Here is a 22,928-nt window from a genome sequence, read left to right on the forward strand (position 1 = left end):
CACTCAGTAAAATTCATTTGATGTCTCTATCGCTCTCCCAACACAAGCAACCGCTCTGAACTCTTCAAATTTCCTTTCCTAAAAAATCGACTTTCTCTAATTCCACTGTCCCAACAGCCAAATTATCCTCCTAGGAGATTTTACTGTCAACAACACTAGCTGGCTTTCCTCTTCCAGTTGTACTGATCGTGCAGGCAGAGATGCTGAAACATTTGCCATGAGTAACGACCTTACACAATTTGTTCAGATGCCAACAAGAATACCAGATAACCCAAACCACTCCCCAAACACGCTAGATCTCTTCCACATCAATGACTCTTGCAAATGCACTGTGAAAATAGTGGGTCCCGTGGGGAATTTTGTTCTGTCCAAACTAGTTCTGACCAGTAAAGTTCATCTGGTCAGAACTAGTTTGGGGAGTAGATGAACACAATCTAATGTTCATCTCCTCCCCCATGCAACAACGATTACACAGACACAGCCATAAAAGAATAGTTTGGAATTATAACAGTGCCAAGTGGGGCAGCCTCCGCAATTTCTATTCCACATTTCAATGGTTGAAATATTGCTTCCGGCCTTCCAACCCAAACATATGCACGTATTACAACAGTAATCCTCACCGGCATGGAAACATACATTCCACACAGTACTCTGAAATGTCATTCCCTAACGAATACCGAAATAGATGCAAACAACAATCAATGCTTCCAAAACAGAGTTCGAAAGAGCAAAACGCAGGAAACTAGCAGCCTGTGAAAACTCAGCCGAGTTACAGCCAATTGTTTTGGTTTCTCACCAAAGCAATTGGCTGTAACTTCTGCCCAACACTATTCCCACCTGTACCATATCCAGATTGCTCCATTGCATCATCACCCACAGAAAAAGCCAATCATCTGGCTTCACCCTTTGCTTCCAATGTATGCATAACTGACGATGGTAAATGTCCTCCTACCATTCAGACACCCAACATACAATGCCATCTATATCTTTTTGCCAGAATGAGATCAGAAAAATACTCCAAATTAGACAAAAAAGTCTCCTTTCCCTGATGACATTCACATCAATTGTCCTGAAATTTACGCACCAGAACAGACTCCTATCGTATGTCACCTATACTTTCTTACTCCACTGGAATCTATCCCACAAACTGGAAATTAGTTATATTCAGCCCATTCCCAAGAAGAGTGAAAAGTTACCGCTATCCAACTACCTCCCTATCTCGCTTACCTGTCCTCTCAAAAGCAATAGAAAAAAAATCATCTATTCCCAACTCCTATACTATCTTGAAAACACCCACCTAATAAACGACCACCAGTATGGATTCCGTCGCTGCCAATCAACAGGAGATCTGCACAGACATGTCAGCCATCTCTGGACAAATGTAATGGAGACATTTGGCAAATCTCAAGGGGTTGCATTTGATATCTCGAAAGCCTTTGACCAGGACTGGCACAAAGTCTTACTAAGCAAACCACCAACATTAATCTGTCCCAGGACTTCTGTAGTTGGATTGCCAGCTTTCTATCTGGATGTACACTGCGTGTGATGGTGAAAGTTCCCTAATGCTGGGGTTCCACAAGATTTTGTCCTCTCACAAACCCTCTTCCTGCTATATATCAATGACCCACTTTAGTCGACCTCCAACCCAATACACAGTTTATTAGTCGACAGCACACTCCACTCCTCGCTTGCATTTTATATACCTCACCCTTCACAACTCACCTCAACCTACAGAACATCAACCACCACCCTCAATTTCGAACCCCACGCCATCCTAATAAGGGGTTCGGAAAACCTCATCAGTTTCAATGCCAATAAAAGTCAGTCCTGCACTATTTTCCATAAAAAAGATCAATTTTTTCCCCAGTTTTCTTTTTGACAATACCCAAATTTACAGACAGCCGGAGATCTGGCTCCTCGGAATCACCTTCACATCAAACCTTTCCTGGCACAAACATATCTCAAACATTGCATCCTCAGCCTCAAAAAAAACTAGGATTTTTCTTTCGCTCAAGACGTTACTTCACCCCTGAACAGCTATTAATATTATACAAATCAGAAATCCTCCCAGTTATTGAATAATGCTCCCACATAAGGCGGGGGCCCAAAGAGCTCACTAAAAATGCTTGAATCAATACAGAGGAGAGCAATTAGATTTATTGATGACCCATCTCTTACCAACCCCCCCCCCCCACTTTCGCACAGACGTATGGTTTCTGCAGTATGTATATTCTAAAAATATTTCCATGAGAAATGCTCATCTAAAATAACACCAATAATTCATCTGCTCAGTACTAAGCTCGTTGGAACACGTGCAGCTGCTGCTGAACATCCCTTCACAGTACACCTAGAAACAAAAAAAAAGTATTTTTTCCTCCTCCTTCATCCCTGCAACTGCTGCACTGTAGAACAGTCTCCCAAGGAATAGAATTTACACTAATTTAAATCAAATGTAAACAAGTTTCTCCTTTTGCAACCCACTAATCGTACACGGAACTAACGTACTGTAGGTTGATCAACCATCTTCTTGTGTATGGGCATAACATAGAAAAAAAAACCCTTTCAACTGTAAATCACCTGGCAGGAATGATGACCTTACAAATTGACAGTGATTTTAAAATGAGGAAATAATGTTTTATGCTACACACTAATATGCCTTCATCAAACATGTGTTGAAGAAAGCAATCTATTCATCTGCAGTATGCACTAACATCAGTGGATTAATTTAATGAACATTATTCAAATTTATGTTTTGTTTGTCAACTAACTGTTTTAGTGATAACTGTAATTGGTAGACGGTGTTCAGTTGAGATGATATTTAATTTATCCGTTTTTTTTTTTTGTTTTGCGTACGTCTTCGAGAGTTGACAAAATAGACATAACATCGATTGTTGCGAAGACGAGAGTTACTGATGTAGACTTTTAGAAAATGGTAATGTACCTTGAAAGCTATATGCATGTATGTTATATGTTGTGGATATTTATGTATAGAGCACTCATAGAAGAGATGAGAAAGTGCATGTAACATGAGCAACATGATTATGGATTATGAGGTATCTTTGAATGTGAGCAGTAAATGGAAAACGGGAGAGTGAAATATCATGAATTATAGCTACAGACGCATTTTAGGTCAATGGTAAAATAGCGTGCGAGAGGTTCGATGCTTCTGGAGATAACATTAAGAGAATGCGATTCTGATGGTGAAAAAACACTGCGATAGTGTATGGAAAATCAGACGGCGTGAACGGCAGTTTGTTTGCCTAGAGTAAAGCATTGTATCCGAGGTTAAGTAAGGAAAAAAGTTCAGTAGAAAGGAATGATTTGTTTCGGAACAAGCGGCGGTCAGAAGTTGATAAGGATAGTAAAAGATAATAAGGTGGTATGAAGGGCCAGAGTGTTACCGAAGTACGACAGTGAAGGCTTGAGATAGCGGAAAGATAATGAAAAGTTGCTAACCTCCGAGCTGTGTGGGAGGCATTTGATGGATGGATGGAACTGTATAGCAGAAACGCACTGCATTTTAATGTTTTTGGAGTGAGTCAGTTGGAGAGAATTTTGCTGGAAGACAGCGTAATGATTACAGCGAACAGAAGATTTGAAGAAATGCGAGGAGTTTATCTGAAGAGAATGAGAAGTGAGGAATTCAAGATAGACCTATGAACGTAAGGTGGATAGGAAGGCACTTCATGGGAAGTGTTGATTTTGGATTTAGAAGTGAGTAGAAAAAGCTTGATATGTCTTGGGATATGTAGATAATGTATCCGTCTGCTGGGGGGAAGTTGTAGATTTTCTGGTGATAGACAGAATGGCCGAGGAGAGGTATGGAAGAGTCACATTGGAGACATAGAGCCGGAGTGACCTATTATGCTTGTATATGAATACCGGAAGTATCCAAAATAAGGTAAACCAAATTGCTACTTTGATTGAGTTTATCTGTCTAAAATTGTTGGAGTAAGTGAAAAGTGGTTCAATGAGGAAGATATCCTGACAGGAATAGAGATATAAGGATACGATATTGTTCTTGATGACAAATGAGGTCTTGAGGTAGAAGCGGAAGGGATAATATGTTCAGTTAAGTGTTTCTAGAGACCGGAAAATGTAGAATGCAGTCAGAGGGAAATACATAGGCATAAAAAATGGAAGATGAAATGGATGATAATTATGGATAACTTTAACTATTGTGATATATACTGGAGTAAGAAGATGGCATCGTGGGAAAAAGAAAATAAAGGAGCTTGGATTTGAACATCCCATCATAAGATATTATAAACAATGCGACAAATCTTCTTCCAATTGGTGAAAGAGAACCACATGAAGAGTTCTGTATAAAGGAATATATATGGAACTACAAGACTGGTGATTATGAAAAACTCAAGAGACAGCTTGCATCTATATCATGGAATGAGGAATTAGATGGGAAGATGCTCTTGTTCCCTTGAGGAACTGTTTGCGGATACAATGTCTGAATGTCTTTTGAACATCTGGATGTTAAGTAATCTGGTGTAAAATAAAATAAAATAAAATAAAATAAAACTGTACTCTCCACTGAAGAAGTGGAGAGTACAGTTTGGAAGAAGAAAGTATAATACTACGGAGGCAGCACAAGATGAGTGGCAATAATCAGTTGCTACGAAGCATACAAAGAGCAGGCGAGAAATATAAACAAATAGAATTTGAAACTTATACTGCCATTCTTGTATATTCATATTTATTCATATTTATTTAGTAAATGCCAGAGTATTGTTCTAAGGTTTAGACTTTTTTTGGAGGAGAGTTTGATCGAATACATAAACTATATTGATTGTGTACAAACTCTCCGAAAACAAAAACATCATATGATATTAATATTAAACAATTCTCAGAGGTAGCTACAACTACTTTGTGTGAATTACTAATAAGGTTCAGTTTGTGTTGATAAACGTTTCCCTGAATGAACACTTTTTCTTACGTCATGTACAGTAGATTCAGTTTGCATTCCTTCGTTTAAATTTCAAACGTACTTCTCCGGCTGGACGAAGGACGAGTTCTGCAACAACTTGCACATTATCTCGGGGATCCAGAGAATGCACTTCTAAACGTCTTAGAATATTGGTGATAACTGTTTTTTCTTCCATCATTGCGAATTTCTGGCCTGTTAAGAAAGTAAATTTACATTATGGGATAGTTATGCTGTTTATGTCACCACAACAATTTTCTAACTTTCAATTATCCCGATAAAGTTAACGGATATTTACCACACACGTTTAACATGCTGCATTGCAGTATTCTAGGATAACATGGGTGCTTCCCGTTCAAACCGGAATATGGTAATTATAGTGGAAATATCAGCTTTACGTTATACTCCAGCGGAGTTGCCATCCATGGAAGAATGATTTACCGCGATATTTATTACTTAGAATATTGTATAATATATTCTTTAATGTTTTGAGCATACAGTCTTATGTTCAAATTGAAATAAGCAAATTAAATAAGCATTTCAATTTGAGAACATTAAAAGCCGTAGTATTATATATTATTAAATATTATATCTAGAATATTACATATATTTATCATCTGTTTATTAGAAAGCTGATATTAATAATGGGATAATAAATACACTCAGCCAAAACAATTTGACCACCTGGCTATTACCTAATTAGGCCTCTTTGAGCAGATAACTGCTTCACCAATACAGATTTTGACTCCAGTAGATTACGGTAGATGATGTGTTCATGATCCCAAATGCTCCACATGATCCCGCAAATGTTCGATAACTCAAGAGAATTGGGTTGCCAGGAATGCTAGGATGTGTTCTTGGAACCGTAATTGCAAAATTCGAGCCTTGGGATACGGAGCATTGTATATCTGGTCAAGTTTCCAGCTAACCGTGCACTGTGATTAAATGCATGTACATACATATATGTTTTTCAACACGCCTAGCCTCTTGTTTTTGCTTTAAAAGTAAGTAATGTAACACCTTTTATTACCAAAAGAGAGGAGGCATGGCCGTTTCAATCTAACTGATATTTTCAAGAGAGGTGGATAAGCCGCCATTGTTTAGATCTCAACATAGTGAACTTACATTACTATCGAATTAAGGCATTCGTCCACGAATTCATGGTCCTTGACCCCAACACCGTCTGAAACAATGTAAAATCAATGGCAGATTTATGGAGAAAAATGTTTCTCCATTACAGATCAAGTAACTCGGGAACCTGCCAAAGAAAGATCTCGAAAATGTTCCTTTAGTCGTCGATTAGAGAAACTTTTGTATGCAATTCTTTGACCAGTTTCAGAGTTAGCGGATCTCGGTTACGGGCATTCGGATTTTATCTCCCAGAAATTAGGTTTTTTGTCTTGTAAACTTAAGGAAATTGACCGTAGGATGCACACTATTTCAGACAGTAATCAGAGTGCCAGGAATAGGGACCACGAGATGGAGGCACTTGTCTGCCTCCATCACGTGCCAGTGCAAGTCAGCCAACTGTCTTCACCGGTTGTGGTGTAAAAATAATCTTTGACCAGGTAGTTCTGATTGGCTACTTGGAGATCTGCCCCTTCAATTTCCAGAATGTAGAGATAGGTTTTAAACTGCTTTGCCTACTCCTTATAGGGAAAAAAAAACGTTGGCGGATTTGTATCTATTTATTTGTTAGACGAGTACTCACGTTTTTATTGAAATATATTAAAGAACAGGAAAGGTTCCAGAAGGTTTTGATTGAGATGAAGTTCCTTTTATGCCTTAATAAGTGTTCAGCTTGATCACTCGCTTTTGATACAGGTAAAGCTTGAAGAATAATTGAGTCATGCGCAGTAATCATCTCTATCACGATGTCATTAAAAGCAGCATGTCTAAAATACACGATTAATATTCGGATAAAATGTCTACACGGTGGCCAGACAGAGTAGGGCAGTGGCATAGCTAGTGGGGTGCGGAGGGAGCGGCGCGCCCCAGGGGGAACTGTGAACCTTTCTGAACTTTTACAGTTAATTCTAAAATAGAGTCTCGAGAACTCATTTCCAAATATTGTAATACTACTGCGAATTTTCCTCACAATTGCTGTAAATGTTGCTAGTCGTGAGAGGAGTTTTTCTAAATAAAACTGATTAAGAATTACCTACATTACTATGAAATAGACTTCGCCAATGTCATCGATTATCCTAACATAAAAGAATGAAAATTAACATTTTAGAATGTTAATATGAAAGTGTTAATTCAAAAATGAACAGAGTGTTTAAATTTATTTTCCTATACGTTGTTTTGACATTTTGTAGTATTTTTGGTATCTAGTGAGAGTGGCGGCAAACTCAGGGACCGGCCCGGGCGGCAAAAGCTCTAGTTACGCCACTGGAGTAGGGCGTTAATACTATTCATTTAATGTGTTAGAGGGACAGCTTAACCCTTCTTCTTCAACAGTCTATATTTAGCTCTTTTTTCAGTGGCTTTAGCATCAATTGAAACCTACCTATGCAGTTTCTGGGACCAGCAGAGAACGGCACATAGGCGTACGGGTGACGTCCTACACTATTTTCGGGAAAGAATCGACTAGGATCAAAAATCTCGGGATTTGGAAATACGTCAGCGTTCCTATGGAGAGCGTAAATATTCACAAAACATTCGCTGCCTTTAGGGAAAGTGTATCCACCTGCACAAAGATATAGATAAAAGCATTTTTTTAATTTATCAGAAAATATTTTAAAGAAGGAAGATAAATGAGAGAGTGAAAACATACATTTCAGAATACAATCAATTTTAGTGCATTATTAATCATTTTAAATAATTAGTTCAAAATTAATGTAAATATGCTAGTTTATATACTTGTCATAAATTGAACGAAAAATGCTATAAAAACAAAGAAACCAATAACAATGGTTTTGTTAAATTTCTCGCCACAGGTTTCAGCTGATCCACTTACAACGCATCGTTTTGAGGAAACACAAGCACGTGCGACCTCAAACAAGAACAAAGAATTTGGATAAACTTTAATATAACCTCAATAGTCATACTGAATAAAGCTTCTTGCTTTGGTTAACAACAAAATGCCTTAAGTAAATGCTAATTTGTTGCTAGATAGAGAGAGAGAGAGAGAGAGAGAGAGAGGAGGTGGGTTTAAAATTCTGTTTACAATGGGCCCAACACATGCTGTCGTTCTGCAACGAATTTGAAAGAGGCAAATAAATTAAGAGATTATCGCTTGGTATACACTGGGTATAGGTCAAACATACGCTTTATACAATTCATTGCCATTTGTAAATAATAATAATAATAATAATAATAATAATAATAATCAATGAATAGTTTTAAATTACTTACAGAAATTCATATCGTGTAAAATCTTTCTACCAACGTTTGGCACCGAAGGATAAATTCTCTGAGCTTCCTGCGAAAATCAATACCACAAATTTGGTGAATGAGGATTAGTATTTAGCTGTTAGATTTTTAATTGAATACTGCATATATTTTAAGTGAAATTCTCAGGGTTGTGTTAATGACAGCTTACGTTGTACTAATAAATATTATGAGCACAAATCATTGAGAAAAATAAAACATCAGGTCCATGGTTAAAATTTTTGGATGAAAGTGAATTGCTATTCACTCAATAAGGAATCCGTATTTTTTTTTAATCCATATGTTTTGAGATTAGGAATTCCTAGTTTATATGTTTTATTATTCTACAGATGTTAGACATTCATATGTGGTATATTTCACAGTAAAACCAACTTTTATATGTTTATACAAGTTATATGCATGCGAACTGCAGAATAGACATATATTAACCTGCCTGCTCAAATATCAAGGCGAGGCAATAATTAAAGAAGCCGGTTTTAAAACTCATTACAAATGTTAAGCGTAACCTTTAACACGAATTAATAAATACAACTCATAAAAAATTGCTAATTGACATGTTTCAGACAAGAATCCTTCGCCATTTTAAGGATGTTTCCCCCATTTTGATAGAAGTCTCAGAGCTTCCATAAATGTTCAGGTAGAACTGAAAAAGTACCGTTTAAACGCGCAGCTGCATGAAGGGGTAGACTTGTATGTTTCCACGGTAAACTAAATTTAAATAACAGTGACCGTGTGAATGGGTTCAGTAGAATGGGTATTGGTAGCAAACTTATCGACAAAGAAGTGTCGGTATGGCATGTCCACTTAACAATGTCTAGTTACTGATAGTATCTTGCACATAGAGAGCATGTCTCGGATTAATATCTCCTCACTTACGCAAATTGGATTATGGTATTAAATCTCAAAAGCAAAAATAGAGTAAGAATTAAATTTCAGAGTAAGAATAAGTCGGATACAATATCTAGTATACACTACGGATTACAAAACAATATAAATTCCACATTATTTACCTTTATTACACATTCCAAATACTTCAGTTCACGTAAGTCTTCTGATGTCACTGGTCGATCCACGTCATCTCCGAATACGCTTTGAATTTCGTCCACCACTTTTTCCTGAATATCTGGATATAAGCCGATACAGTAAAGAGCCCAGATGATCCCTACTGCAGTTGTGTCGTGTCCCTAATAAACAACACACGGAAATATTATTTTTTATATTATTAATATATTATTAATATATATATTAATATGAAATATATTATTAATCTATGGCTGAATAATATATTTACAACATGATTTTTTAATTTCTTCTTAACCATCATGAAACTTCATAGGATAAGAAGAACACATTCATCTAAAATAGGGTTAAACTATGTCATCTAGTCTTATTTGATCATAATCTCATAATAAAGAAATATCGAAGGATTTGTACCTCAAACATGAACGTATCTACTTCCTCTCGAATTTCTTCTTCGGTCAAAGCATTCTGCTCGAAGAAAAGCTCAATCAGAAGGTCCAAAAAAGCCTTTCGTTTCTTTTTAAATATTCCGTTTTCCTCGGAGGATGGAGTGCCATTTTCTGTACGTGTTCGTTTCTTATATAATTTCATTTTTTCTTTAATGACCTGAAAGTAAAGAGCAATAAGCGATCATTATATCAGCCGAATACTGAGTGAAATTGGCATCGTGACAACAGAATAAGCCTTCAGAAAAGTAGAACAGGAACGAAGATTTCCACGTTGTATTTGGATCATTTCCTGTAGGCATAATTACGATAAATATGTTATCAATGATTAAAGGTTTGATAGACTGCAAAAGCAATGTATCTTTTTTTACATATCGAATAGTAACTCATGGAAAGATAACACTTGGTTACTGGAAACTACAAATATTGAGTGAATAATCTCACGAAAAATTTGAGAAGTAAACAATAAATAATTAGTTGATTTAAATTAGGCAATCTGTTCTGTGTAACATGCAACTAAACTAAACGAGCATAAATACTAATACTATCATTCTTAGGCTTGTTTTCGATGTCAGCTGGCAACACTAGTGTGAAAATGACCAGCATTTTATTTTGTAAAGAAACGAAAGAACATCGTGTATAAAATTTGGTTCTGAAAAGATCATTGTCTAATGAAAGATAAAATACTCTATTGTTAAATTACGTTAAAATACGTAGGTACGTATTTCTAAAGTGAAAAATGTTTTTAATTATTTAATGGATAGGTTTCATAAACAGAGTTTCATTTCTCATTTGTCGAGTCGATAATAAAACTGAATTGTGATTATTATAAATTTAGAAAGTGGGTTATTCGACAAGAGAAAGCACATTTCTAATTTTGTAAAGCCTGGAAAAATCGTGTTTATTACGTTTACAGTTTATTATGATCATAATATGTTTTTCCATTTAACATCAGAATATTAGCACTTCGCATTTCGACAAACACATTCATATCAATTCATCCAGATGGTGCACTGTCAGCCTAACGTGCCTAATAATTTATTAGGCATATTTCTCAAAATGCCTAAGCATATTTAAGATTTAGTTTGATTTTTAGGCCATTTGCAATTTAATGAATACTTAGGTAAGATCTCTAATAAAATGTGTCAAATTTGGTTTTGATTGGGCCATCTGTTATGCAAAAATTAGTAAAAGTGAAATTCTTTATGTGGGGGTTATAAGTCGGTGTTTATTCCACATGATGAATATGCTCTATAAAGTAGTATATATGATCATCTGTGATAGGAATTTTACCATGAAATGTCGTTAAAGAAATTGCCACTTAATTGAGTGTCTTTCGATTATCTTTTGTACATGAATTTTCATGAAATGAAAATTCATGCACAAAAGATAATCGAAAGACATATGAGATTTTTTAACAAAGAATAAATTCATCTCTCCTAAGTAACTATAACGAAATAATATGAACTTGTGTGTGTGTGTGTGTGTGTGTGTGTGTGTGTGTGTTAAACAGGAATTCTTGGTAAGAAATAACCACAACAGCAGTCACCTGACAGCTATTCACTCGTCATATATTATCATCATCATCATCATTATTATTATGATTTTTTTAAGATAAAAAAGCCCAGTAAGTTCTCTTTTTTACTTTCCTAGATATTATAAAAGAGACAACTGCATCCTTCAATCCGCGTGATAAGCGTTACGAGTAAGCTTCATGATGTGAATTTATGCATACATTACAACCACGCTTATACGTTGTTCAAGACTCGGCGATTCATGCATTAAAAATTCTTTTTAAAATAAATTACAGCTGTTTTGAGAAGGAAGTAAATTGAACTGCGCAAACTTCTGAACAGTAGCCGACCTGGTTGGCCGAGTGGTTAGTGTATCCGCTCTCCAGCCAAAAGAATGCGGGTTCGAATCCGGCAATCGGCATGGATGTTTCTTTGTGAAAATTCTAGTGGTGCTGTGGTCGCCGGGAGATGTCGTTGGTATAGAAGGTAGTTACGGCTGGCGGAGTGGTGGAGCCGGAGAGTTGTGGAGTAAGTGCCCTCCCTCGATCAGTATTTGGACTCCGTGGGGGTGTCACGTAATAATAATTGTAATATGGAATTCTGTGTAATGTAAGAACACATCGTAATGCATTTTATTCTCTTACGGGAGCAGACCGAAATCCTTTAGCGGTAACTTGAAATAAAAATAGATATATATCCTGTATGTCATGTTGTTGGTCACGTGGATAGCATCTATGACCGGTAGTTCACAGGTTGTGAATTGTAAACTCACTGTAGCATGAAAGTGTAGAGGTGAGCAGAATTCTCAACCAACTGAAGACTTAATGTGGTGTGAAATAGTGTTAACATTACCTCTTTAAAAGTGAAGTTTTTTCGATTATTTAACCCGAATCATCCACAACTCAAGATGGCGTACTATAGGTTTTACACTTCATCATTGTTTTAAACAGAAAGGTAAAGGCGCGCAGGTGGGCCGAAAGTAACACCTCATGAATATTTTTGGTAAGTATCTCACAAAACATGTCTGTTGGAATAAATAGTTTTGAAACGGCCAACACTTCAAAGCTCACTATATTATTTATTTTCAATTACAATTGATTTCTGTATTACTCTTGCGATTCACCTTTTGAGTTTACAAAAATCTTCCAAAAAAAAAAAAAAAGGAAAGAGTGTGAAATAAATTAGGATCTCAGCTTCGACCTCAGCTATATTAATCTACACCATCTTACCTTTCTTGTAAAACTGTGTAAAACTTTCAGCTGCTTCTTATATCTCCTTCCATGTGGAGTTAAAGCATAAATCCAGTTGATCCAAATCCATGGTCGGATAGACCGGTATAAGATATCTTGACCAACCCTTCAAAGATTGCATAAAAATATATCAAAACCATTAACACATTTAAAATCTAAACGAAACTTTATAAAATATGAATTGTTTTTTAATTATTGAAAGAATGATACCCAGTCCGTCTTTTACACATTAATAACGATTACAGTTGTTAAATTCATGAAACAAAGTCAGGTATTGAAGTACGTACTCATTGACAGCTGTGACATATTCAGATGTGATGTTGTTCTGAGCGCCAATGTGAACTCCCATTGCGGATTCTAGAACAACAGAAATGTAGATTAAACATTATAAAAAAAAGCAGCAAACCACTTATCAGATAAGCTAAACAGAATGATTAACCAATAAGAATTCAGAATCAATAAAAATATGTTTCAATTTGATATTTGTAAGCATAATTTTTTTTCATATTTTCGTGTACACGCTTTTTATATGATTTTCTTCATGAAAATGAAAAGAAAGAAATGTACTGTATTTTTTCTGTTTAAAAAAATAAATGTAAAAACGATCATCATCATCATCATCAAAATACAGATCGGTAACTTCATAAGTCTACCTTTTTATTGCAAATTTTCATACCAAAGTTGTTTTATTCAATTTAGTGAAGAAAATCTGCATACATTTATTGACTTTACTGAAGATTACAACATAATTTGCATCAAGTAAAGAACAGTAGATTAAGATTTTACCATTTTGATTACGATTGGAAACAGATTTCTTCACCCTTGACTTACACTGTTTACATCGAACTAATTTCTGGTAACTCTTTCAGTTCTAAAACGCTCTGTGATTTGCATTCGGTTTTATTAATTTTTTCATAGAAAAAGTACTGCAGTCTCTGCTGAAGAGTTATACCATTCGATCTTCTATCTTTACCTTCTGATTATGCAATACAGCCAGTGCAGAAAACGTTAATATCTACTCAAGCTGCAGTTCTACATTTCAGTTTTCTGGTGGCATTTTTTCTATTTATAGTGTCGATGCGTACTTAGAAATGTATTTCTCTTGAATTTTAATGCTACCTTTCTATCATGTCTCGCTTCATTAATCTTTCAAACGAATTACTCAAGACACATAGAATATCTTTAAGTTTTTATGCTACTGCATAGTATCATAAAAAGTATACTAATTGTACATTTAGTATACATGCAGTATATTTTCCTAAGACACTTGTTTAGATACTTTTCACATACATTACCTTATTATTGGCTTTGCTGCTTTCTCCAAATTTTACAAGCTGATAATCGCAAAATTATCTATATGTCTGGTATTCATTTCTTATTATTCGAAAAATCACTCCAATCCTTTCTTAGCATAATAGATAGATAGACCAGATATATAGACCAAAGGTTAGTCACAGGCACAAATGTCTCGTTTTATAATTCCCCATTTCAATGTTTGTCCGCTTGATATTGCCTGGCATACAAGATTATGATCTTTGTATTCAGCGTTAATACTGTTCTACTTCGTTTTCTTGATTCTAGCTACATGAATGTAATGTCTTGTTGTTTAATAAGCATTCCATTTTTGGCTTTTTTATTTCGGTAATATCAACATTGTTGGCTTCTATTCATCTAAGTTTTCTTTCACTTTCACTTACTTTAAGTAATAATTTATACATTGATGGTTTCTGCATTGAATTGTCCAGACGTTGATCTCATTGGAGTTGATTTGAGTAGCTAACGTTTCAATGTGCACGTTATTTTTCGGGGAGAAAATGAGGAATCTTGTTTACCAGGACAACCGTTAAGTTGGTAATTCGCTATACAAATAGCAGCAGACCTTATAATACTCTAGACAAAATACACTAGAGCATCGTCTAGTGTATTTTGTTCATAATAAATCATGTGCTAATAACCAAAAATAACATATTTATCTCTGGACAGAATAAAATATTTTCGTTTTGATATTGAAGTAATATGTCTGGTTTGAAAGAGAATGTGCCTTAAGTTTCCATGCAAGCAAAAACCCGTTTTGAACGTCTGAGAAGGAAATATACTTTCTACTAATTTCGAAAGTTTTCTATGTCCAGATATAATTTAATCTAGAAATGCGTCTTATGCGTCTATTGACAAATTCTTTTATAATCCTATTATTGTAACAACATGTTCTGTGTATAGCGTGCATTTGGACACGCTTTAAAGGAAATTTAAATTAGAAAAATTTAAGTTTTTTTTTAAATTTTTATTTTGTATTCAGAGCTGCTGAACTTACCGCATATAATGTCTAAAGTGCATAAACTGGAATATATTACGATGTCCACCCACTCTTTATTAGAAGCCTCTTCTAGCTTTTTTGCCATAACGAAAGACTGATCGTTCATAATCGGTAGAAAATCTTGAAGAATACTAAAGTGAAATGTCGGAGTGAGCATCTTTCTTCTTTTTCTCCATTTTTCTCCTGAACTGTCGTAGAAATAAATGAAGGTCGTTATAAACAAGAGATTTTAATATAAAAGAAAAGAAAAATTATTGCATATTCTTCAGTATCCAAATACATAAGCTAAATATATATTATGCAGTTTATAAAATAAGGAATATCTCTCTCTCTCTCTCTCTCTCTCTCACTCACACACACACACACACACACACACACACACACACGTGCGCGCGTTAGGTTGAAAAAAAACTGGAGGTCTGAAATGGCTTGAAAGAATTGCATATTTGGCTTCTAGAGAGGGATTTCCGGATTGTACTGAATTATTTAAAATAAGTAAAACATATAAAAATGAATATTGAAATGCTTATCACACCTAAAACACCTAAAGATACTATTCTCCTTCACGTTTAAAAAATTTCGTTTGCGAAGTCACTTAAAGTAAAAATTACCTTGTGAGGAGTCCAGTACCCAGCCAGCTGTGCATCATATTATAATTATCCGACTTTTCGAGCTCTGTGCTACTGCTAAGTATTTCCTGAAATTATAAAAGTTTTACAAAAATAATTAGGCTTTCCTTAATGATGACTGATGTCTAGATGTAGCCATTTTAAAATGTATAATTAAATATTGAATACTAAGACGCTTTTTAGCCCAGTTGTACCATATACTCTGAAATAATGTTTTGGCTAACCTTTTGGGTACATAGGGCCTCAGATCTTTAATAAGCCAAAATATATATAACATAACATGTGCAATAACTTGAACGACTGCCGCTAGAGGGACTCGTGGTCTGTAGTGTTTGTTGAGAGCTCCTGATAAGATAAGTGTTATTTGAAGTTATCATTGACAATTTTGCTTGAATATTGCGTAGTTTTGTTTGCTTTTCGCATCTTAGTGTGTCTGTTTGTGTGTTTTTGGTGTTTCAATTATTAATTAGATAAAATACGATAGAAGCGTGCACATGGCTCCGCTAAGAAGGAAAATGGCGGCTAGTAAGAATGGTTCGCCATCTTTGTTCAATAACTGTAACATAAAGGAGATAATTCAATGTACTATCTGCGATATGTACGCTTTGCGAAGAGCGGTTGGAGTATGGTTAGGTGATGATAATGGAGTGAATGCGGGTAGAAAATGTAAGGAAAATGAGGAATTAAAGTGCATTTCATGTCGTGAGTGTGATATTTTAGTCAAATTTCAGAATGTAGAAAATAGCGATATGATAAGAAATTGCGAGGTAGTACCAGAGAACTGTGAGGGCATGAATGTAGAATGTGTGAATGAAGGTATTAATTCAGACCAAATTAATGGTTTAACAGATAATAAAAAAGATGAGATAGATGCAATGAGCGGGATCGCGTTGTTGAGCGGAGCATACTTAGACCAAAGCGGCAGCTGGAGCATATGCACAAATGTCTACCGAGTGTACCAGCCAATAATAAAATGTATGATAGAAAAATTAAGAGTATGATTGTGAACGTAAACAAAATGAAGGATCAAGTGTTGTATGGAGATTCGTTAGTACGAGGTGTGATAGTAGAGAATTTGACAAAATCGTACCAACCTGGTGTGACCATTAAGGACATAAGTGAGTCTATTAGAGAGAAAAAGGTGAAAGAAATGATAGTGGTGGCAGGTACGAATGATTTGAAAGGAGATAAAATGCAAATCATAGAGGACCTGAAGGAATTGTTTGAGGTAGCAAAAGAAAAGAGTGAGAGAGTTAGGATGATTAGTCTTTCACTGCAGTATGACAGTGAAGAATTTAGAAGGAGGGCCATAATTGCAAATGACTTTATGCATGAGTTATGCAGGATGAGTGGTGTGGAATGTGTGGAGAGAGTTCGATGGGCAAAAGGATCTATATAAGATCTATATAAGGTTTGCATTTGAATGGATTCGGTGTAAGGAGACTTGAAAAGGTGTTGTTCAATGAAATGGATGTGCAGAATCAGGGAAACTAGATTTATTGAGGGGGAAGTAGATATGCAGACCTTAGGGAGGCAGTTGAGTGTATGAATGAGTATAATATGCCCGAGAATTAGGACAACAAATCAGAATGGGATAGTTAGTATAAGGCATCAAGGTAGGTATGGGGCTAACGGGGATCTGCAGTTCATGTACACTAATGCTAGGAGTATTAGGAACAAGAAGGAAGAATTTTTAGCCTTGGTTGGCACCTCCAGACCACAGGTTATTGGCATTAGTGAAACATGGCTGACGAGTATTGTTGATGATAGATGATGAGCTGCAGCCAAGGAGAATAGAAGTTGAATTGCATTTGAGGTCATTTGGTGTGAGATTGAGGCTAGAAGAATAAAATATACAATTGGGTGCTGCTATAGACCAGGTGATGGAAAAGATGGTGGAGATAGTATGCATAAGCAAATAGAAATGAGTGGAAGGAGAGTAATTATTATGGGAGATTTCAACTATGGTAGCATTGATTGGAGGGAGGAGAGGACACACGGGAGGAAGGAATTGAGTTTTATGCGGCTATTAAGGGTTAACTATCTGCGAGAGTATGTAATGGAAAATACTAGATGTCAGAGTGTTCTTGACTTAGTAATTGCATCTGAGGATTTGGCTGTAACGAATATGACCACATTGCCACCAATTGGTGAGAGTGATCTTAGGGTCTTGACTTGGGAGGTGGCTAAAGGCGTGGAATTTACAAGTAAGAAAGGGTACATGTGGAATTATCGGGCTGGTAAGTATGTCAAGCTTAGGAGTTTGATTGGTTCTGTGCCATGGCATGTAAAACTGCAAGGGATGGATGTTGTTAGTGCATGGGAGGCGGTTAAGAAGTTTTTGCAGGAGGCAATGGCTGACTGTATACCAAGAGTACGAATAATAAATCAAGTAGGGGTTAAATGGATGAATAACACTATTAAGCTTGAGCTGAAAAAAAAAACAACTGTGAAGAGAATTTAAGGAGAAAGGTGACCTGCAGGCACATGAATGGTATAAAGCCCAGGCCAGAAGGGTAACAAGTGTGGTAAGAAAAGCAAAAGCGGATAATGAAAGAACATTAGCCATGCATGCTAAAGAGAATCCGAAACAGTTTTTTCGATATGTTGCAAGTAAAAGAAAAAAAATATACGGCAGATTGATTTTAAAGAATGCCGATGGTAGGGAGGTAACCGAATCAGTTGATATAGTAAAATTACTGAGTGAGCACTTTGTAAGAGTATATCATCCATGTGGTGACATTGCAGAAATGGAAGAACAAACAGCTTATACGGGAATTGTGGTGATGAAGTAGAGGTGAATAGTCTATTACGAAACCTCAATGTCAATTCTGTGGGATTGAATGGTATACCAGATCGTGTCGTACGAGAAGCGGCTAAAGAATTGCCAGTGCCTGTGACCATTTTGTTTAATTTGAGTCTCGGGTCTGGGTTAGTCCCAAGGGGATGGAAAGAGCGGAAAATAGTTCCACTGCATAGAGGAGGTTCCAAGACTGCTGTTGAAAATTACCGGCGGATCAGCATATCAGGAATTGTTGTCAAGGTCTTGGAGAAAATAGTCAAGCGGAAAATACAAGATTGGATAGATGAAAACGGTATGCTCTATGAGGGACAGCATAAGTTTGTGATCATGCCTCAGTAACTTGCTCACGTTCAATAACACAGTGACTGCTGAACTGGATAAGGGTAACGGGTTTACAGTGATTCTACTGGACCTTGCTAAAGCCTTTGATAGAATACCTCATTGAATTCTAATAAGTAAACTGCAGCATATGAGAATGGATATAGGGTTGGTGAGATGGATAGGAAGGTGGTTGATGGAGAGATATCAGAGAGTGGTTTATTCAGGAGAAGAGTCCAAAAGACGGCCTGTGACTAGCGGTGTGCCGCAGGGTTCTGTTCTTGGACCACTGCTGTTTAATTTGTTCATTAATGATATAGGAAAGGATCTGAGAGGAACAGTTCATTTGTTTACGGATGATGCAAAGTTGGGTAGGACAATAGTGAATGCTCATGATGTCAAAATTTTGCAAGGAGATTTGGACAGTTTGGAGGATTGGTCTAAGGAAAATGGATGTCAATTTATTCTGGAAAAATGAAAGGTTTTGCATTTTGGGATGAAAAATTAGCAGCAGTATATCACATTGGTGGGACTGTACTCCAGGAGATTGACGAGGCCTGGCATTTGGGAGTGTTGATGGATAGGGAGTATTGGTGAATAGGGAGTTGAAGTTTAGGGGCCACATCGCAAAAGTGGCAAAATCAGCTCATCAATTCACTTGGTTACTGAAAAACACTTTAATGAGCAGAGACAAACAGGTTATTGTTCCTCTGTATCGAGCCTTGATAAGACCCATCTAGACTACTGTGCCCAGATATGGGCACCAGGGTTTCTTCTAAATGGGGAGGAGGTGGGGAGGATCTAGAGACGAGTGACCAAGATAATAGCAGGACTATGGAATGAACCTTATGAGAACAGGTTGAAGATTTGTGGGCTGCAGAAATTGGTTGATAGGCGGAAAAGGGGTGATATGATTGAGACATTCAAATTACTGAAGGGTTTCTATAAGATTAATTCAGAAGATATTTTTGAGAATAGGACTGGTAGTGGGAGGACTAGGGGCCATCCATGGAAGCTTGTTAAGAGTGTGGTTAGCAGGGGTGTTAGAGCTAGGAGTTTTACTTGGAGAGTGGTAAATGATTGGCATAAGCTGCCGGAGTCTGTTGTGGGCGCCATGACTGTAAATGAATTCAAGGAGAAGTATGATAGATACTGTGTGAATGGTGAATAGTTGTTCTTGACATGAAGTTGGGCCTCCCTCGATGAGCCTAGGGACTCATTGGAGCTGCCCGTAATAATAATAATAATAATAATAATGGGCACAGTTTCAAAGAAATCCATCAAGATTGAAGTTACTACTTTTTTCAACCCTTCGAATACTTTTTTCAAATTTTCATACAGAAATATACCAAATCAAATCAGAATTAAGTTAACGCTACAAAGTTTGTTGTCATATTCAGAATTTTAATAAATTCTTATCAGTTAGTTTGGAATTTTTAATAAAAGGACGAGCGATTCAAGTAACGGGATATAGAAGAGAGTTGATTAAGAGATAAGACTCTGTCGGTTAATTAAATGAGTGTCTTCCCTTACCTATTTGCCTGGTTTGTGACTAAATTAATGCGCAATCTTGAAGCATTGAATTTTCTGATGATTAATGAAAGAGACATAATAATAATAATAATAATAATAATAATAATAATGATAATCTGACAAAAAAGCATTGAAAATGGCGTTTTTCTTCTTTGTGTCTTCCTCCTTTGTACACAGCTTAGAGAGATTCAGTCACCGAGTTTGACCTAATATGCGATATTGCATTGATATTTCTTAAAGATCCACTGAGAATTTCGTTAAACCGATTAAATAAAAGAGACATGGTGATGAAGGACGCATAAACGTTCTTCGTATTATCTGCAAATGTCATAGTTCAACAGATTTCGATCTAGTTATGTGAAGTATATAACATTACTTTCTTTGAGATGTCCACCGATTTTCTATGACAATCGGACGAAAACAGGGAAAGTTGTCAAGGAGGCACCAGAAAAAAACACTTTCTCCGATTCTAACGTTCACTCGATTTATACCAGTTATTCCTCTACTCTTATACCCATTTCATCTAAGAAATGTGAAATCCCAATAAAAATGCACTATTCATATATACGAATAATTAAGCAGTTATATGAAGCTGTTTGACTGATATTATTCTTTTAACTGTTGAAACAAATTTTCCTTTGATATTGAACCAATACTAAAACTGCAGTAACAGCAACAATACCAGTGGTTGATATTGTTGATCGGACCCAGTTAGCGTTTATCTCGGAAGCCAACAGATTATGAGGTCCAATCCCACTGTGGATATGGATGTGTGTGAATGCTCGTTTCGAGGTCTTTCGCAGGGTGAAGAAAATTCTCACCTGTTGTGAGTTCCGTCTTTCTTACTGAAGACATGATTCAGCTTGAAAAAAGTTTCATATTTAGCTTTTAAGTGAGATTGCAGATTATTTCATAATTAGTCTGTTTATAACCTTTATCGCCCGCTAAGGTCTACTGTATCTTCATTTATTTTTATTTAATATAACATCGCGTCAACCAACTCCGTCTAATCACCAGTCGACTTATTGCCAATAAATTCATTTGATAAAACTATTATTTTCTTACCTCAATGTTCTTTAACGTAAATATTTTATTCTTACCTCCATAGTCTCAGGCTTGTAAATTACTGCGACTGGTCTCCAGGACATCCAAAATCTATATACCTTTAGGTGTGAATGCAAGAGAATTTCCCCTTGCTGCGCGTGAAACATATCTGTAAAATAATTAATATAACATTTTATCTGGAAAAATGCACTGCTGAACAACAAAACAACAAAATAAATAAAAATAATAATTTTGGGAAAGGGTGCAATGAATTAATTAGAAAATCAAATAAAAACACATCACTGGATAAGGTCGTGGAACTGATTCTACCAAAAGGTGATATCTCTGAGATGTTCAGCGATACGAAGCTCGATTGATTTTTCTGTTTGTCCATAATATAGGGAATTGCAGCCACACCAACGACCGTAGACACCTGGATACTTCCAGGTTTGTGCGATGGTTGGTTTATTTATATTTGTTATATTTCGGTTCTGCTGCTCGAAGCTTTCTTAAGAGGGTGAATCACGTACGAATCGTATTTCTTAAGTGTTTTTGCCAATTTGTTAGAAAAAAAGCATTGATAAAGGTTTTTCTCTTCACTGATGCGATTTGAAGACACGTTTTTCCACCTTGAAAGCTTCGTCAAAACCGGTACAAAAACGTTTCGAGAAAAACATTTAGACATTATCGTTTTGAGTTTAAGCTTTTTCTATTGCTGACATGAGACATTTCAATGATAAGAATTAAATTCTATTTAAATTAAAATGCAATTTAATACTTAAATTAGAAAGATCTTAGATTTAAACTTTAATTTTAATTTAAAATCTTTCTACTGACAGAAATAGTCCTATTCTTCTCCCGTATAACACAATATGATTCAATGCTTGGACAGACTGGCGCATTGCTTCGTTTTTTTTTTTTTTAATTATCCTTCCCAAACTTGCGTCTGCGTAGGAAGCCCCAACATATGGGAAGGTCGCGTTCTTGTTCTGCCCTCGATGAAGTATGTCATGCGTAGTAACCAGTAAGATCTACTGGAAAGAAAACATTAAATAAAATAACTTTTTCTCCCCAAAGATGTTCATATTTTCACGGTGATTGCTGTCTGTATTTCAACTGTTTCATGTTTTTTTTTATATTCATTATTTTATATTAAGATGACATGTTAACAGTTATTTTATTACTTTAATAAAGATTTATATTTTGTTGGCCTTGATCATCGATATCCGGTTTCGTACGTCACACCAGATAAAACCAGATTAACTTTGTACATATTTCGGTGTTTAATTTTTTAGTAGACTTTCTTAAATGATTAATGGAAGAAGCGAGCATAAACTTTAGAAAACCATTTATGTAAGTTTATTAGCAAAATTACGGAAATGCATATTTAGGGTTATCGATATTCTTTATTTATATAAGAATAAAATATACTTACACACATGAGGATTTAAGTGCTGTTTCGAAAAGTTAATTCTTAGCAATCTCCCTAAATTTCCGAGAAAGAAGTTTGGAACAGGTCCTGGTATTTTTGATAACTGATTGGTGACATGTCGGATGTTAAAGTATTCCCGCAAAACGAATGCTACACTTAGTACTGCGAGCAAAGAATACACAACATAGCCGAGGGGTAACTCAGAGAGTTTATTCGCTAATTCATAAACGGTCTCCTTCATTGCTACTTGTAAAATCACACAAAGCAAAGTTACTGGAAACACGCACTGCTCTTCT

At 35.9% G+C, this 22,928-nt stretch overlaps 1 protein-coding gene across 1 annotated transcript; it reads right to left on the reverse strand.

The window, feature by feature from the left end:
* Window positions 1–4,701: 4,701 nt before the first annotated feature.
* On the reverse strand, window positions 4,702–22,928 carry LOC150099569 (cytochrome P450 4V2-like). The gene is given in 12 exon segments (XM_090403521.1): window positions 4,702–4,970; window positions 4,972–5,131; window positions 7,446–7,625; window positions 8,294–8,360; window positions 9,340–9,513; window positions 9,764–9,955; window positions 12,539–12,665; window positions 12,847–12,916; window positions 14,871–15,061; window positions 15,485–15,570; window positions 21,257–21,369; window positions 22,636–22,928. Coding segments are annotated over 12 exon segments (1,677 nt in total). The 5' UTR covers window positions 22,874–22,928; the 3' UTR covers window positions 4,702–4,891.

Source organism: Typopeltis vanoorti, chromosome 14, assembly GCF_054136105.1.
Source record: "Typopeltis vanoorti isolate ZY-2024b chromosome 14, IOZ_Tvanoo_1.0, whole genome shotgun sequence".
NCBI classification, from domain to species: Eukaryota; Metazoa; Arthropoda; class Arachnida; order Uropygi; family Thelyphonidae; genus Typopeltis; species Typopeltis vanoorti.